Source organism: Chaetodon trifascialis, chromosome 8 (assembly GCF_039877785.1).
Source record: "Chaetodon trifascialis isolate fChaTrf1 chromosome 8, fChaTrf1.hap1, whole genome shotgun sequence".
In the NCBI taxonomy this organism is placed as follows: Eukaryota; Metazoa; Chordata; class Actinopteri; order Chaetodontiformes; family Chaetodontidae; genus Chaetodon; species Chaetodon trifascialis.
In genome coordinates this window covers 20,686,872-20,705,633 of record NC_092063.1, presented here as the reverse complement: position 1 = coordinate 20,705,633, position 18,762 = coordinate 20,686,872, and the positions used below count along the sequence as shown (strand labels likewise).

Genomic DNA, 18,762 nt, shown 5'->3' with positions numbered 1-18,762 from the left:
GGACATTGCAAGCAAACTGCTTCCAGCACATTCCCATGATTCATAGCAGACATGAACTCAAGGACTGTTGTGGAGCACATTGATCAGACAGGAGGATACACACTTCCTGGTTACATTTTCTCAGTTTATTAAAGTGCTCTGGGAAAAAAAATAGCAGGATTCATATTAGAAACATTAACAAACTTACCCATACAAAAGTCAGAGTTAGAGTCTCAGAGTTACAAAAGTGGAAAGCACTTGAAGAGAAGAGCTGACAACGCTTCATAGAAAAGAGAAGTCGAAGCTTTGTGTCGAACTGGGTTTACTGGGACTCCGCTCAGACCAACATTTGAAACCATACTGGGCTTTGACACATGGATTTAAGAGACTATTCAAGTGGTCTTGGAATGTACTTTGAAGAAACTTTGGCTCTACTTGAATGTACTTCACTGCCCTTTGACCAATTCCAGACAAAAATTGAGTTTGAGAATCAGAACTGTTCAACAGACTTTTCTTCATCAACAAAACAAATTAATCACCGAAGAGCTTATTCATGTAAAAAAAGTACCAAATAGATTTATTTTCACCAATGATACTTTGTAAACCGGTTAATAAACATATAGACTTTACAAAATAGATCCTATTCAAGCATCACATATATAGTGTACATACATACTCGGAGTTAAAGGAATGATTGCCTTTTAGTCTTCAGTTGGTCCACTTCAGAGGTGACACCGCTTCATATTTTCACCCTGACACAATGTGTCCAGCCAACTCACAATGTATATATTAACATTTAGACATTATATGTGAAGATATGTAAGATAGGCCATCGTTAAGCTTTCAACAGAGACTGATAGACATCCTCAACACACACGCAGAGCCTTAAATCACCCCCAGCCCACACACACTGCTCTATAAAACCTACAGAGTTCCACTATGGCTTAAAGGACATTTTAAAAACAGATGTTAAAAGGACGCAGAGGGCATCGGAGCTGTGGTCTCCTGGTCTACAATTCAAGCTCACCTTGACGCAGTCCTGACATGTCGTACGATGTACATCAACCTGTGATTCAATTAGTCAATCAAGTGTCGTGACTGCGGTCAACATGTGGTTACAATGAAAAAAAGCACAAATCACAGATCTGTGTGTGATTAAAAAAACAACCATGATGTAAACCTTGAAAAATAATAGTTCCATACATTAATGATACCAGTGTTTAAGGCACAGTCTGAACACTTTTGCCGAGTCGGTGTTCTGTAAATCTGCTCATTGATGTCATTATATATGTTTTTTTTCTGATTTGATAGAGCAGAATTTGGGAAAGCTTGAAATAAGAGATTTTTTTTTTTTACATTTTCCAGAGAATCGCAATGTGGCCTTTGCCTCTACTGAGAGAACTAGCTTTCATTGTTTATTAAGAAGTTGATGTGTCTCAGCCGTGTGTCTGAAAGATTAAAAAGTGCTAGAACAGACCTGATAACGCCCATCAAGAGTACGCCAACCACGACTGACCTTGTGCGTTTTCATTCTAGCTCATCCCAAGCCTTTCATTTCCTTTTGATTACGGGTAAAAAAAAAAAAAAAAAAACTATTTTGACTTCAAAAGGGCAGTTTTCACAGCATACAGAGAGAAAACACACAGGGACATTCCTGGAACGACAGCGGGGCCAAACTCCATTCATAAAACCACCATTTTAACGTGCTCACACATGACAAGATGATAAAACATCTTTGGGTGTATTTCACAGACTCCTCGTGAACGCTGCATACTCCTAACACACACAAAAAGCTGATCTGGGTAGAATGAGTTTGATTGGGCTCAACGTTCAGTCGCAAAGTGTCCGATAACTTTTGAAATAATTTAACAAATTATTAAAACTCAACCACTTTTTGTGTAAGTCTTCGTATTTTCATAGTTTTTTCATCTTTTTTGGTTCATTATAAACATTTCTATTTCAAAATGCCCTTTTGTCAAAAGTCTGTTTTTTACTTTATCTTAGCATTTTTTTTAATGGCACTTTTTTTCAGAGCTGTCCTGAACATTTTCTAATGATGATGAGTTTTAATCACTTACTGAGTTATTTCAGAAAGTACTGGTTTGGATATTTCACCCAATTTATTCACATTCTATTCAATTTTGAAATGCCTTATTTATTTATTTTATTTTAATTTTATTTAACTGAACACTTGGGGAGTTTGCCGATTCTTCCCACACATTTATTCCACCAAAATCAAACGTGGTGCTCTTTGGCCCAAAACCTGTTAATTTACCACAGTACTGGAATCATTTTGATACATATGAAAGGCAACATTATCATGGCAGATTTTTTTCTGAATGGAGTTTGGTAAGACCCCCTCCCCCCTCCATAAAAAGACAAAATGGCACAGGCCACGGTCAAGCTAAAACTGACTTAGGACTTGGGAGCCCTGAGACCTCGGAGAAGACGATCTCTAGGATCGTGGAAGCGGTCTCAGAACTCCTCGTCCTCTGAGCTGAGGTAGTTCTGCTTCTTCCTCACGTTCCAGTGCAAACACTGGGCCAGGCTCTCGAACCAGTCGTTGACCGGGTCCCGGAAACAGATGGAGGGAACGGGGAAGCAGGAAGTAGTGATGGTAATACTGGAACAGGAACGGAAAAAAAGCAAAGAAAACAAATCAGAAAGGGTTTTGGCTGAACGAGGACAGAAAAGGTATTTGCAATCAAAAGAGGAGGTGTCGACATCAGACAGGACTTCCTCCTGAAGCAACACTGGCCATTTGTTTGAGTGTGCCTCAGTAACTCTCAATGACTGGCAGCTCATTTCAGGAACCAGGAAGGTGATTATCTCTGGATAAGTTACATCGAGGAAGAGGCTGAATGTCCCATAAGCCCATTACAGCAGGTTGATAAGGTTACGTAACAAAGCCTGTAAGTGTCGAGGCAGCTGCTGCAGGAGCTAACCTTGTTATCCATTACCGAGTGTGTGGGCTTTGTCTTGGTTCATTTACTCATCTTCACTCACTGTTTACATGGGTGAGGTGTGCAGACCAGCTCGGTATGTGGACCTACCTGTCTCCATGACAGATCTCTTGTCTCTTTCTTCCATCAAATGACACCCAGGCTGTGTTTCTGGCATCGCGTGACAGCATTATCTAAAACACACCAGAAAAGTCACAAAAAGAATGTGGTTTGCTTTCACAGTTGAGAAAAAACATGTTTTTGACCTCTGCGCTGAACTGAAATGAGACTTGAATCACAAACTTTTGCTCGGTAAGACGTGTCGTTGTTGTCGGAGCACTTGCTTAAGATAAATAGGTTGAGGACGAGGAACGAGAAAGCGAACGGTGTGAATACCTTGAGCTCCACCCCGGCAGGTACCACGATGGGTCTGAAGGAGAGTGAGTGAGGGCAGATCGGGGTGATCATGATGGCGGGGACATTGGGGTGGATCATAGAAGCTCCCGCTGCCACCGCATACGCTGTACTCCCTGTCGGTGTAGATACTATCACACCTGTGGGGGGGGGGTGCAGAGACACATGCACACAGTGAACTAAAGCACTGTATCACGGCTAAGGTACAAATACTGCATCTCAACAGACGACAGCGTAATTGTTACTGTAAGTCATCCTTCACAATAAAAGCATCATCTCCACAAACGTCAACTTATGTCTGTATTGTCATGTCACACCAACACTCATTTTGATTAACAGATGGATTGTTTGGTCTATAAATGTCAGGAAAAAGTGAGAAAATGATATGAACAGAGAAGCAGAGAACCAGAAAATATCTTGCATTCACATTAACAATTGACTTAAACAAGTAAATGAATATCAAAAGTGTACTAATTTAGACACCCATTTTATGCATTAACATTCCAACAGGAGGTGCACAGTGGACACTTCTGATGCAAGCAATAGCATGGGTGCACTGACGTAAAGGGTGAAGCGCAGGTTTCACTCTTCAGCTGCCACAGCGTTAATGTTGCCGGTTAATTACATCAAGATGCTGTTGACTGGAACATTACTTGCAATCTTGTTTATCAGGCCATAGACTTGGGTGTGCCATTCAAGAAGTATATCTACTTGCAAGCAGGTCAATAAATGAATGCACAACGCAGTCTGAATGCTCTTTGTCATTGTTACGCTGAAAGAACCTCGTGCAACCTGCAATGTTCTGTCCAGAGAAGCTCAAGCACATGAGACGATGTATGATTCATATTCAGTTTGACTGAAGAGACTAAAAGCTTTTATATCCTTTGAATGTTTTGCTGTTTTTCATATCTATTACTATCGTGTCATTCTGACTTGTGTTTTAAGGAATGCCCTCTCTTACACAACAGTAATGTCTAACTGCTTTCTGGGAGGTGAATGTCAGCCAGAGGTGCAGAGACTAAACTTTGCCCCGTCCACACACCGTCTTGTTTGCACTGTTGAACACATTTTATTCAAACAGCACTCTGGCTGAAAAGTGAATGTCTGGCAGCTTATCAACACTGGACACTGATCTGATTTATGTGTCTCTGACTGTGGACTTGTTAAATGGTGGCGATACGGTGCAAATCAGACTGACCCAGTGGAAGTGTTTCTATTTCCTCAGTCTGCTGAGCATCAACAGATTATCTGCCCACTCACCGTCTCCCTGCACTGTGGTAATGAGGTGTCCATCCAGGAAGAGGTCGACGTTGGAGAGGTAGGAGGAGGGTCCTCTGTCCACCACCACCTCGTTCAGGACCTGAAACACAGCACACAGGTTAATATAAACACATGAACACCTGACATGATGAGCATCACTGTGATACCCATCATCTCTGATTAGGGTTTTAGCTTTTATCTTCCTTTGCGGTACACCACTCTAACACCTTACCCAGGTTCATGAAGATGATTTGTTGGCACAGACAATGACTAAAATGTTGACAAGTCGAGATACAAGTGTACACAGACGAACGTGGATAGTGTTAGAATCATGTACACGGGGATATGAATAACCAGGTTTCTCATGTTCCATAAGCACACGGAGACACACTCACACCCTCCATCATGGGATTTGTGCGGGTAAAAATACCTGAAGAGCTGGTGACAGCGTTCGTTTGAGCAACAACATGCTAAAAGCCTGCAGGCAGTTTGAAGACAGCAGTCATTATAATGAGACCACATGGCTGACCTATTTTCACGTATTCACAGCGTGGTCTAATGCTTTAGAGGAACTGCATTCTGCTGCCATTTATTTACCTTTACAACTTTTTGTGTGTGTTTGCTACAGTTTTGGAAAGCCAATCATATCCCAGGGCTGGAAATCACCTGATATGAAATGATGAACAGAGCGATGTGTCTGTTGTCAAAAGCTCAAATGTTTTTCTCGTTGCAAAGAGATACCAAAGCACTGGTTTAAGATGCAGCTTATACCTCATACTGCATGGCTTTCCGGCTACTTTCAGTGTCCCCATTGGTCAGGATGATGCCTTTTTCGTCCATTCTGGCCTTCTTCTCCCAGTTCTCTTTAAGCACCCGGACTTTCAAGCGACTTCGCAGGACGATGGCAGCATTACCTAAATACAAAACACAAACAAATACATGAAGCTTCTTTTGTAAATGGAGACCAGAGCACAATACAAGCTGTGCACACAGTACAAGAGTGTCTGCGCTGCCTGAGGCTGACAGACAGGTTAGGGAGCATTCAGTACCTTCAATAATTTGGGTGACCTGAGACTGGTAGGTGTCAAATTTGAAGGGTGTCAGGAAGCCAAGGGAGCCCAGGTGAAAGGCCATAACTGGTGGAACGCTATCCTAGAAGTTAAGAAAAGGAGGACAACATTGTTAGGCCATACCAGCAAAAAATTCTCGAAGGCAGTTTTTAAAACACACGGCTGAATACCTGGAAGAGCGAAGACGCATACAGCAGAGTTCCATCTCCACCGAGACAGATGATGAAGTCTACGCGGTTGGAGATGTCGTCGAGATCTGACAAATGCAAAGACACAAACCTTCTCAGTATCTCATCTAAGATCCTAACTGCTTTTTTTTTATTCTTTAGACAGACAGTGTCCATACAATCACAGCGAAGACTGAGTGAAGTTTTCATACCTTCTCTGAACGTGCAGAATTTCTTAGTGATGGCCCCAAAGTTTTCATCGCCTGAAATGGCTGGGTCCTCCAGAACTTTCTTTTCCACATAAACAATCATGTTTTTAACCTACAACAACACACACAAAAAGATTAGCAACGATATTAATGACATTAAAGTGTAGCCTGATGGTGGTATGGAGTCTTCAGAGCACGAAAAGGGCAAAGAAAATACTGTTTCATAGGACCAAGCGTTCAGGCGATGCCGCCAGCTAATGGAAGGACCACGCGGTCATCAAAATCAACAGGTTTCTTGTCGTTTTTTCATACCTCAGTGAGGAATATGCAGAGCTCTTTGAAGGGCTCGAGCAGACTGGCATCTCGTATCTTCTTGATGACAAGGACACTTTTCGGTGGCTTGTTCCACGTCAGTCTCTGGCTGGCGGGGTCCTGAATGTGCCTGAACACACAAACACAGCTTTCACCTCAGGAGGTGAAAACAGACTCCACGGCCCCTTACATCAGCGCAGACCTGAGCCCTGATGTAAGATCTATTAACTAACAGAAGCATCCTACTGCTCCTCATAACCAGGCCTGCTTAGTGGCTATCCAATTAGAGTCCCTGGCTTAAAGTCTGCTACATACTGCTGATCAGTAAGTGTCTGCAGGCCCCTGCAGTGAGTCAGGGATATCAGTAGCACAATGTAAAATGTTTACAAAAGGTTAAAGTTAAAATGAAAATGTGTTTTGAGAGAAAGAAATGGGCAAAGATCTCTCCAAAACTTGCATTCTGAGATAGCAGGCTGTGGGCATGTTTTCAGAGGCAAAACAAGACATAACAATGACTTCAGTAACAGGATGAATGGAGGTCTGAACTCCCCCCTGCTGAAACAAATTCAAATTACATGAAAAATCAAGTGGAAATAGCCAAGGGGTCCGAGTCTAGGACTTTTTCCCAACACCGATGCCTGTCATTAGTTACAGCTCTGTCATACATGTTAAGCAGCTACTGGTGGTACAACAGGCTGAGTGTACTTCTTACACAAGATTGCATTTTTGCGATATGATTACAGCTTTGAAGCAACCGTTTTCTAAATACTGTCTGAGGCAACATTTGAAGAAATAAGACGCCCTCGCTAATTTGAATAAGAAATCCCCCAAAAATGACAAGCTAACACTAACATACACTTGTATTTGTGACTTACAAATAAGTAGCGGATTACATACCACTTTGCTGACTGTTGCAACAGTTCTATGAAACCTGTATGTAAAATATGTAAATGTCTAAGAAATGTTCAGTGAGAAACTGCACAACTGCAATAATGTGATCAAACATGATTAAACTAAGTCAATTTGTTTGAGCTATGACAACAGAGGCTGTCTGCATACCCAAACACAAAGCATGTAAATCAGTATTAGGAGATGACATTTATGCCCATCATATGTGGAGGATTGTAGCTTCAAGCACGGTCGTAAGCAGCTGTACCGATCAGTGGACGTCACACACTAAATGAGAGGAAGAAGACATGATTCCCAATTGGCATCTGCAAAAAGGAATTAAGAATTTGACTCAGTCCAATTACATCAGAGAACATAAACATAACATTCGACTTGAGTTCTGCTCCATGCTTGTGCCCCATGCAGTACTTCTACACGGTTTGAGAAACAAGGCGCTGTCAATGCTGTGTTCATTAACCTTCTAATGGTGTTTAACTGTACAAGTCTACACTGTGATATCGTCACTTGTGTCAACACCGGCCGCACAACTGGCCTTCTACCTACTACTGTTTCAGACCAAAACAAATATTGAAATATTATCGATGTGATTGCTTGCAGGCTTGAGCGAGAGCACAACACGATATGACACCACACTGTGCAGGTGATCTCCCCACCTGAGAATCCTGCCATGAGAACATCTGTACGTCCAATGAAATCATCAGATCAATGATTCAAGAACAAAAAAAACTTCAGTCTTCACAAATAACATCAGAAAGCAGCATCATGAGAGCATGCTCCTGTTTCTCATTAAATACAAGCCTTAACATTGCCACAGCTTATTTACAAAGGCAGTCATTTCACTGTGCTGTACAGGTTACTGTGCATCAAGGTACCACAGAATGACCGACCCAAACACGAACGAACTGAGAACTGAAGCTGCGCAAGCCTGTTTTCAAATCCAGCATACAAAGTAAAACTTCATTAGCATTTGAAGCGGCGATGAGCTGTGATCTATTCACAGCCAGTTTCTCCTCTGACCACCACAAAGCATCCACACCCCGACCTTCCCCTTTCATCCAGCGGCCCAGACCACAGGGCCGAGCTGTGACAACAAGCCTGCCTGTGATGACATGCAAACGCCGCCACTCATGTTCCAACGACCGCGACGACTAAACCTTGATATCACATCAGCCTCCAAAATATACATTTTTCATTAAAAAAACCCCACAAAAAACAAAAATAATGATCATGTGCTTGAAGCATGGCTCTGACCTGACATCAGTTTAATATTACTATTAGCTCACTGCAGTGAAACTCTCCTGAGCATCTGGCTGGCAGTAATCCACACACTATCTGCTGCTGCCAGTAAATATTTCACCCATCAAACATGTTATCTCCTCTCACCATTTCCACACGGTGTTCTCGTTGTGCGTGCCAGGAGTGTCCTGAAGTATGCACTGGAACTTCATGGCTGTACACATGAAACAAGGATGCTGCTTCAGGTTGACTCAGCTGGAGAACGGGGCTCTGTCCTGGTGGCCCGCAGCGACACAACAACTCATTCTGCCTCTAGCAACTTCCTTGAACGCTGCGCATTGTAGAGCAGCTGGAGCAACGGAGTGGGTTCGCTTCTTGTGGTCGAGGTGTGAGTCAGCCACCGGTTGCCTGAGCGTCTAGAGTCTCCCCATGTGCTGTGGTGGAGCTCCAGGATCAGCGAACGAGCCGTCGAGCTGGATTCACTGTGGCTATATTTGTCCCACTGAGGACTCAGCAGTAAAACCTCCCTGGTGCATTCTGCTGCTGAATTAAAGCTCTCACTCATCTTAAAGGCTGACTTCACCTCAGCTCCCGCCCACTGTGCTGTGCTGAACCTGCCCATTTCAGGGAAGGGCTGTCCTTATTGGACAGGTATGATTAAATGAAACACAACAATGACACTGCTGTCTTTGAAACTAGTATATCCAGTGTAATGACAGGCCTTGTAACACAACACACAACCTGCTCTTCCAAAATCATTCTTCTTTTTGTTCACACTTCAATCCAACAATGATAGATGTTAAATAAAAAACTGGGAATTCTTTGATTCTACCCATAAAAAAAGCTTGACTTCCCAGACTAATTAAAGATTTATGGACAAATAAAATGATTATGTATTTTTTTTAAAAAGCCAGAAATGTGGCCGAGTCACTTTATGATCACTTTCAAGAAGAGGCAATGCCGCCAGGTGACGTGCCTGAAAGGGAAGTCTGCGGTGAGAATGCATCAATGCGGCGACGTGGATAAATTGTGTAATTATGTGTTATTGGAATGCAACAGGATGAAGCAGAGACTACAGCTCCCATGATATCAGCAAACATATCTGAGAGCCACCTTGTTTCTGCTCAACTTATTGATGGTATTTATCCAGAGAGCTATGGACTTCCAGGAGCTGCGTAGGATCGTGTGCTATAAACAAGGAACTTGCAGCATAACTTCAATGTATTGTACATTGCACCAAAACATGCTGTAAACAGTGAGTAAGTTCCACTATTTAAACCAGCGGTGGGGAACCATGTTACTTTTTATGATTTTTGAAGGCCATTGTCAGTGGTGTCCCACAGATCTTTAAGATAAAACTCTATTGTTCTTACGCCAGGGAAATGAAGTTGTTACAGCCAGCAAAGTATTAAAAAATAGACAAAAAACAGTGGCACAGAAGGATCAACATAAAAAGACAAAAATAAATGTATATGTGCACTATGTACAGATCATAAAAAGACATTTTTATGAATAATCGAACAATGCCATATGTTGAACTGCTCTTGAATTGAGTCAAATGTGGATAATAGTAGCAATGTTTGTACCACTGCACAGCTGAAGAAATACATAAGAGTAAAAATTGCACAAGACGCAATGGAAGTTAATGTGCATTAGCATAAATAACAGAGCAAAAACAGAAGGTTTGAGATGTTGAAACGAGAAACAACATCAACACAGTGCAACATTCATTGTTCACAAGGGCGATACACACATGGTGGGTGGGGATTGGGCAGCACCTGAGAAGATTATAATGCATATGTAATGGAGGGGAAGAGTGGGCTCCCTTGGAGGGGCCAGCCATGGTTTCACGGTGGCCTTGGCCCCTCTGTCCCCCTTTGGCAGCGCCACGTTCACCTCTGCACTGGCTGGAACTGCTCCTCTTCAGTGAGGCATCTGATGTCAGATGGGAGTGATCATGATGCTACTCTCGGTGGGTTTCCCACAGCCTAGAACAGAGCCTTTGGCTTTGCAGTTCAATTATTTCACGTTGTGGGTTTTCAGGCAATCAGCTGTGGAACTTGCTGATTAACACAGCACAGCAAATATGTTCAGTTCCTCTCGTTTACTTTTCATGTCCTGGAACCTCTGGCCAAATGCCTGAAGTAGTTTACACACTGAATAATTTGACACTTTGGAGAACAATTCGACTTAGTCCGGCGCCTACAGCTCAGCCGCAGCAACAAGGTAAAGTGAGATTACAGAGAGGAAGGGTGGAGGGCAGTGTACTGACAAGGCTGGCTCTAAAACGACTCCTTGAGTCATCATTGGTTTTGCTGTCAGGGTGTGTGTGGGGCGTCAGGGGCCATCATGCTGGGGGGATATTCTCTCTGTAGCTGACCAACAAATGCTTTCCAACAATTAATGGCCAAAGCAATACCAAACAAAGAAAAATCAAACTGGCTGTGCAGCTCTACCTTGGCCAGTATCACAACCACACCCTCCCACAGAGAATGAATGAAAGGTCCGTTTTGGCTTTGGATGGTCTGAGCTCTGGCTACTTGACTTTGATCTTTGCCTCACATTTTCAAGACCATTTGCACAGCATTCCTCAGAGGAACTATGTCTTCCTAAAGGTACTACGGCCTCTGCTTCATTTAGGAATAAAGATAGTCTGGTTTTGCTATTTTTAACCTGTCTAGCAGCTTTGAGGAGGCTAATCCTTCAATTACTGTGGGCTAAAACAAACAGTGCTGGGAGCCACTTATGTGACTGAGGGAGTCAAGAGGCCAATAGTCTGACCAGGCTTCGACAGGAAAACATCGAGTTATACAAGACAACTCTGCTAACTGACCCATTAAGTAGATGCTTTAGTGTTGGTGTATTATATAACATCATATACTGAAGCAAGATATGTTGTATTGCAAGTGCAGGTGGTGCAGGTGTCGCACTTCATCTACAGGCTTACAAATGTATTAAAGGTCTCTCATACAGGTACTTGGAGCTTTATGAAGGCAGTGTTCATCACAGGGTTACTGCATTGATGTTATTTCTTTTATCTATATAAGGCCTTTTGCGATGGTTAACTAAATATCTTTGTTTGACAAAGTCATTGCAAGGTCTCACAGTCTTCATCTACGCATGTGGTTTGGACAAAGCTAGTAAGTGCACCTTGAGTCAAGACTGCGTTGTAAAGCTACTGTTTTTCTCTCTCCTCTAAAATTCAGAACAGTCAGAATGTGAAGTATTAGCAGTGACAATTTTTTTTGTGTGTGCTCCGGCTCACTGGATTTAAATTGACCAATGACTGTGAGGTTAAGAGTGGTAGCTCCCAGCTGTAATGTGAGGGAGTTTACACTCACACCAGATGAACGGTGTAGGAACTGTAGGCCTTTAAATACACAGTTGCTCAACTTCAGGAGACTTGACTTAAATGAAGTCATTATATATTTATATCTGGCTGCAGATCCTTTGCAGTGTGACAGGCTTAAGTCCGACACACAGCAGACACTTGGTTTCTTCCAGATGATACCCCATCAGGCCTGCAGCACAGACATCTCAACTTCTTGTCTGTTTCTAAGGCTGGCTGAAAAACTTCAGTGCAATGACTGTAAGATGTACTTTTGGATACTGTTACTTACTATAAACATATTTTGCAACAGACACATTTCAGTTTGGACCAAAAAAGCACTCCACATGCAGCTCTATCAGTTTCAGGGGCTCTTTGCTTTCAGTCCAGTCTACAGCAAGTCAATCACATCATCGGTTAGACTGAGAAATTCCTGTTGCCTTGTCTGAATGTTTAGGATTATTGTCCTTCTCTACTCCTGACCTCACAGTCATTATTAAATTGAAAAGCAGATAAAATCCAACGCAGAGTGGAGCACAAGTAATGAAAACCATGTCACTGTCTCCATACGTTTTAATTTCACCATCACTTTGCGTTAGATCATGTCAAAAGTGAGACAGGGCTGTTTGTCAGATGCACTACATGCTGCTCAAAGCCACAAAGCACAACTTTAGCTTTCAAGATGTCCCTTCAGATGGAACAAAAATAAATACTGCATGCGTGTGACACTGGTATACAGTGTGCAATACTTTTGTCCTAACTCTGACCTTACATAAGAGGATATTAGGAAATGTAAGTGGAAGACGGAGGTTAAAAGCTTCTCATAAACAGCCAGTTTAGGAGAAGTATACCACACAGATCAGTATGCTGTATTCACCTGTTACAGGAGGAATGGGTTTAGCTATACTTACTCTCATCAGAAACAAGTGAGAGTGATGTCACTCGGGCCCATGATGCTTTTACTGTATGAAGAATGTTACATTGCTTTACATCCCATTGACTTTCAAAAGGATGGAAACTTCTGGAAAGCTACGTGAAAACACGGTCAAAGAAAAGATAATATTAACAGACCCCACACCTCAAAGTCATTACTGGCTCAACGTGACGTGAAAGCAACAGCAAGGGGCTTTGATGGTTTTTGGTGCTGCGCAGGCTTAACGGATACTTCTGTGCAAATGAAAGTGACTCATGAATGGGATGACAAAACAAACAGGATGGGTGCAAACAGTCGTAATGACACAAAATCCATTTGCTTTCCTACTTACATTACTGCGTGGGGATTCTGCAGCATGCATGCCTTTGGGCCGAACGTGGTCACAGGGCTTGGTCCATGAAGAGACTGATTCCTCCTGAAGGAGAGGGTGACAAAGACAAACATTCAGGTTTGTATAACCAACGCCGTCAGGCAAATGGCTTTCAGTGCAAGCTATGTTTGAACAGTAAAAAAAAGGAAGCAGAAGTTTAATTGTTTTTTTAAAGGTGTTGGGTTTTTTAGTACTTTCTGCCTTTATTGGACAGAGACAGTGAAAAGGCAGACAACACACAGGGGACAGGGGTATGACACGCCATAAAGGTAAGGACAGCATGCTCTGTAAGCATTCGGCCACTAAGACATACCAAAAGGTTTCATTTTGTTTCAGTTGTATCATGCAAAATAACATTTCCACAAGCCTGGAATTAAGGCCATTTTAGCATTTGCTAAATACAAATGTATTGTGGCATTCTGGCCAAAACCAATAGGTACACACAGGGCAGTACACACAAACATCATACTGCAGTCACCCAGTGTTTCTGAGGTGGTGACAAAATGGAAAAAATAATGTAGCTACACTATTTGCACCAAACGGAAGGTCCCTGTATTCTCCGGGGAGATTACGGCAAACTCCCTTTAAGAAACATGACATACTAACAGTAACTTGCCTGTCAGCCAAAACGCATTACTCTAGAAACTCAAGACAACAGGCAGTAAATGTTGACAGTTTTATTGTCAATTCGGCATATATATAATTCAGAAACTGTATTTCTATATAAACTTTATTTGGATATGGTCGCCTCAACTCCCTTCCAGTCACCGCAGTTAATTTAGTGGGAGGCAGCCGTGGGAGTCAGAGGTGAACCATTTCAAAAATGACAATTTGTCACTAAAAGTCAAGTTCAAGTTACTTTATTGTCCCCCAGTGGAGCAATTTGTTGTGCAGCAGATAGAGAAAACAGGGGCTGTATGGTGTATCACATACACACAGAATTAAACACAGACTCAAACCACTGTTAAGTCACAGTGTAGCATCAGTGCGTCGACAGTGACTTTAATCCATCCTTTCATATTTTTACACAGCACATTTACCTTTCAACGTCCCTGGAAAGTGAGTACTACTAAATGGCAACTCAGATCTCACAGCAGCTTATAAACTTTATGTACTTTCGTAGTTTGGTAACACTACGCAGGATTATGCTTAACTTCAAAACATGCGTACACGTACTTTAAATACTCACAGGATACAGTGTTTAGCTGCTTGTGCTGATAACAGAACGTTAATTGTTAGCTAACTGGTTAGCAGCTAGTGTGGACAAAGTGGGAATAATCTGTTGTTTATGTGCAGCGTGATGACGGACACACTGGGAAACATGAGTTTGTTTATTTGCTGCGTCGCATGTTGTTGTAAATGAGGAAATCGGCTGCTTTGTCCAGGTCAGGGCAGGTCAAAACTGGCCATGTGGCATCACAGCCACACCCCGGGCCGCCACGGCACTGGTGTCATTTCTGCCGTGTTTCTGTCATGGACACTGTTAGATGAACTGGAGAGAGGCCGGTGATGTGCACCCTTGGTTGCTGATGGAGGTCCACAAAATTCCCACATTTCTAAATGAATTTTATGTTAAGTTTCTCATCAAATAAAATCTACTTTCATTTCTCTGTTTTAAAGAAAAAAGGAGATGTGAAGCCACTGTGATTGAGACATGCATTGACTGAGCCTGAGCCCACGGATTTTCACAATTTAATTCATCATCAGCTGATATCAGATTTTTTCATATACTGTGGGCCATCTGTGTGGTCGCGCAGCTATGACAAACCACCAGGCTATCGGATGTAATCTATAACATTAGAATGGGCTGACCTTTAATGCCGTGTCATTACAAATTGTAATAACGTTTTGTGAACTGCTTGACAAACAAACACCTCTATCTCTCCAACCTGCAATACAAAGACCATATCAGTAACTGATGAAATCAAGGCCAACCATTTTAATTGGCATTAGCACAAACACATCAGCTGTCAGTGGAAAAATTGTAGCACACCCTGACTTTCCAGACGTCTGAACAATACAATTGTGTTGGCAGTGAAAGGTTGCGTCTGTGAGCTCTGATGGAGGAATACTAGACGACTGCCTCCAACTTCAGAAGCCTTCAAGCTGCATCACATCAGCCAACAAATCCTCTTAGCAGTCTGATTCTGTGAATTCACCATCTGCTGTTTCGTGGCTCTTAAAGCTGCATTCATCGACATTTTCATAGTAACACTGAATGAAATGAATCTGTGTAATGCGACAGGTGTTGCTTGTAGTGACCAACACACACAGAATTATCACCAATTCAGCTGCCGAAGTTCTTAGCCTCCGTTAGATCATTGTTTTTTTTATCATTGTTTTCTTTAATGCTGCGTGTTAGTCAGCTTGTTTTCGAGCTCTTCTTTCCCCTTGTGGACAAAATGGTTTTAATGCAGCTTTAAGATTTATATTCACCAACTTGGCAACAGCACAGTCAAAAGAGAAAACATGGCTGGAAACTCTGATACTGTAACACATGAAAGAAAGTAAAGTGATTCATTGTACAACTGATATTTAAATGAGTCGACTGGCCAAAAATGACTCCCATACAATGTCATATTTCAGCCTTTAGGTCAGAAATATTACTTTGGTTCCTGAGGGACATTTTGTTGGCGACTATTGCTGCAACTAACCTTATATTATTTTTTTTAATTAAATGTTAGTCTGAAAGGTGACATTCTCAAAAACACCAAGAGTTAATAACCTAAAGGTAGGGTTATTAACTCCTTTACCTTTAGTTAATAACCTAAAGGTTTAAAGGACAAAGAATCAGCAAATCCTACAACATCACAAATAAGGGAAAGACCAGAATATAAAGAACCTTAAATACAACCAAAAAGGCTGTTAATATGAGCCAGTCACATACTGAATGTCACAATGCTCAAACCTGACGTCAAAACCTAATGCTATCCTGATGAAATCATTGTGGAGGGATCAAAGAAATCTGAAAGCAGAGAAAGCTTCACTTTCACCATTCACCCATAGAACACCATTTCAATTCAACACCAGAACCAGAACAAGAACCTTTGAAAAAAATCAAAACAAAACATGCAACTCCTCTTTTTGCTGTTTTGAAATGTTTTGTGACACGACAGTTAACTATCAAACGTTATGTTAGCAAAAAGCTAATAACTGTGCTAATATCTACAAATATAAATGAAATTTCTCCAAAACCACCAACATTGAAAGATGATTCAGCCATGTCGAATGTTTAACTCGAGATGTTAAACTGCACTCAGCTCGTCTTAACCTCTGACTTTATTTCAGGCTTTTAGCCAAACTCACATTCAGACTGGAAGCACCCTTCAGACGAGGGAAGCCACTTCCCTCATGTTTTTATGAGTCACTGCTCTAAAACCATAGAGTAACTCTTGAGAATTCATCACCTTCCTATTCCAATTTTGAAACAGCTGTTTGTGTGGCTAAATTCATCATCGTGCCCGTCTGTCAAATGTCACAAAAATGAGCAGTGCCGTTGCTAAATTAAGAGGAATTCAATGGAACTGTATTCGTGGGAGTGTATTTTGACATCTTGGACAACAGTAAATATTCGAATGACCGTCCACTTCCTCATTTCCTCATCAATAATGGGACAGTCCTGATTGATACTTAAGGACATGTGAAGGCTGGGCCGGGCCTTTTGACTTCTCCTTCTGAGAAATCTCATTGCCCTTGCTAAAACATACAGACAGAGCCCCTGCAACACCCACAAGCATTTCAGGTCTTAAATATTATGTTTCCTTAACGTCATTCCTGTGATGGCTGAAGTGACGGTAGACACGTGCGTGTCTGTAATGTCTGAGGTGGTGCAATGCATGTCATGTCACAAAGCCATTTCAAAAACATTTCTCATGAAACCTTCAGCACCTGCAGCTGCTCTTAAATACCACACAGCAGTAACTCTGTCTGGTTCTTTTGCTGTAGCAACGTGCTCAATTACATTAAAATATTTAGCACACCTAACTGGGTTGTGTCAGTTCACTGTTCTAATCCTTAACACAACACAGTGTGGCATGACAGGCTAGACTGCATCACAAACATCAATACAGACATGAAAATGCAGAAAAACCAGGCTTAGTTAAATTAGTTCACTCAAGGGTCATATGTCTGATGAGTATATCTATTACTGTTTTGCCTGGTGAGAGACAACAGAGGACGCCAGTCCAGGCTAAAGACTGATTCCTTTACCTAGAGCTCCAAACATAATAACAGGCTCGTGATCACCTTAACAGGTCATGTTGCATGTGTGGGCTGTTCAACACCCACCTGTACTCGGAGCTGCAGTCTGAAGACGTGCTCAGGCTGCGGGTCTTCCTGTTGCGTCGTGCCAGGCTGCGGCCAGCGACCTCCCCTCCGTCACAGGTGGAGCAGCAGTACGGGGCAGCTTCTACTCTGACCTCCTCTCCACCATCCATCTCAGACAGCCAGGCTGCGAGGAAACTGAAGGGACGCACAAATCATTTATGAAGCTTGAGTCATATGCTATCAGGCATACAATCATTAGTCAGCTTAAAAGTTACAGGTGAACAGCCCTGATCTAATCTCTCTTGCACGGTGGAAACGCAGCTCCAAACTCCATTGGGGGAAAAAAAAAGCAATTTAACCCATGCTTCATAAAGATAGATAGAAAGTTTAGAAAACATTAACTTAAATAGTATTCACACATAAACACGAGTTAATCTATGATTCGATAAACATACTGTACAATCCACCATGACGCAAAACATTCTGCAAGTGTTCAACTTTTCATATCGGTTAAATAAAAGGCCTTCGACAAATTACAGAAAAACAATACTGTTCAGCTGAAACTATTTCTAAGTCTATGTCAAAGTTTAAATAGTATTACCGAAATGTTTGTTACATTCTGATAAACACTGAAATTACGCTAAAGTTACATGTAAAGCAGCACGTTAGATTAGTTTATCAATCACAAAAAGGTTTTTAACAGCTCCATCATGTGTGGTTACCGTTGGCTAACCAACTGGATAAATAGCTAGCTATAACCTAGCTATACAGAGTTTAATAATTACATTTCATTAATAAGTCTAAGTGAGGTTAACAGGCTTGTTATCACTTAAGTTAGTTGGCTTTACCAATGATCAGTTTTCCATAAGTCTAATTATGATACACCGACACGGACATACATGACTGTTACGCGGATGACTAGTGACGGAGGCAGATGGTAGAATATCCACAGAGCTAGCTAAGCTAGTGCTAAGCTAGTTAGCGAGCTAAGCTAGCCGTTCGGCAGGCTCAACACAAAGCGTAATATCATCCACTTTTGTGGCCACGCTACCTTTAACCCACAGCGCTTTAAGGGACGACACGAATTTGGAGGGCAGCGATCTGTCGTCTGATCAGAGCCTCACCATTGTTCCATTAGATAATAATGTTACACCATTTTACTTCACAAGAGAGCTGTCAACAGGCAGCTCATCACTTCCTGATACTCACCGACCAATCAATGGCTCTCTCCTCATCGACGTCATGTTGGACGACTTCACCAAACTCACTGAACCAAAGGGCGTCAATATCTAACCTACCCACGAATCACAGGGGCAAATAACTATATAACAACATTATAAGAAAGAAATCCCATTTTACAGGCTTA

At 41.9% G+C, this 18,762-nt stretch overlaps 1 protein-coding gene across 3 annotated transcripts; it reads right to left on the bottom strand.

Moving 5' to 3' along the window:
* Positions 1–85: 85 nt before the first annotated feature.
* On the bottom strand, positions 86–18,614 carry nadka (NAD kinase a). 3 transcript variants are annotated; one of them, XM_070968232.1, is made up of 12 exons: positions 18,448–18,614; positions 17,418–17,591; positions 13,092–13,175; positions 6,354–6,483; positions 6,045–6,153; positions 5,836–5,921; positions 5,645–5,747; positions 5,367–5,509; positions 4,596–4,695; positions 3,318–3,475; positions 3,033–3,115; positions 86–2,602 (listed from the first exon to the last, which is right to left on the bottom strand). In XM_070968232.1, exons 2-12 carry the CDS (start codon positions 17,564–17,566, stop codon positions 2,455–2,457), a joined length of 1,293 nt encoding a protein of 430 aa, XP_070824333.1. In that variant the 5' UTR covers positions 17,567–17,591; positions 18,448–18,614; the 3' UTR covers positions 86–2,454. The 3 variants fall into 3 exon arrangements, with proteins under 3 accessions (XP_070824333.1, XP_070824331.1, XP_070824334.1); XM_070968230.1 differs by having other exon boundaries at positions 13,092–13,172; positions 17,412–17,591; positions 18,448–18,575; XM_070968233.1 differs by lacking the exons at positions 13,092–13,175; positions 17,418–17,591; positions 18,448–18,614 and adding an exon at positions 8,646–9,208 and having other exon boundaries at positions 87–2,602.
* Between the last annotated feature and the right edge of the window lie 148 nt (positions 18,615–18,762).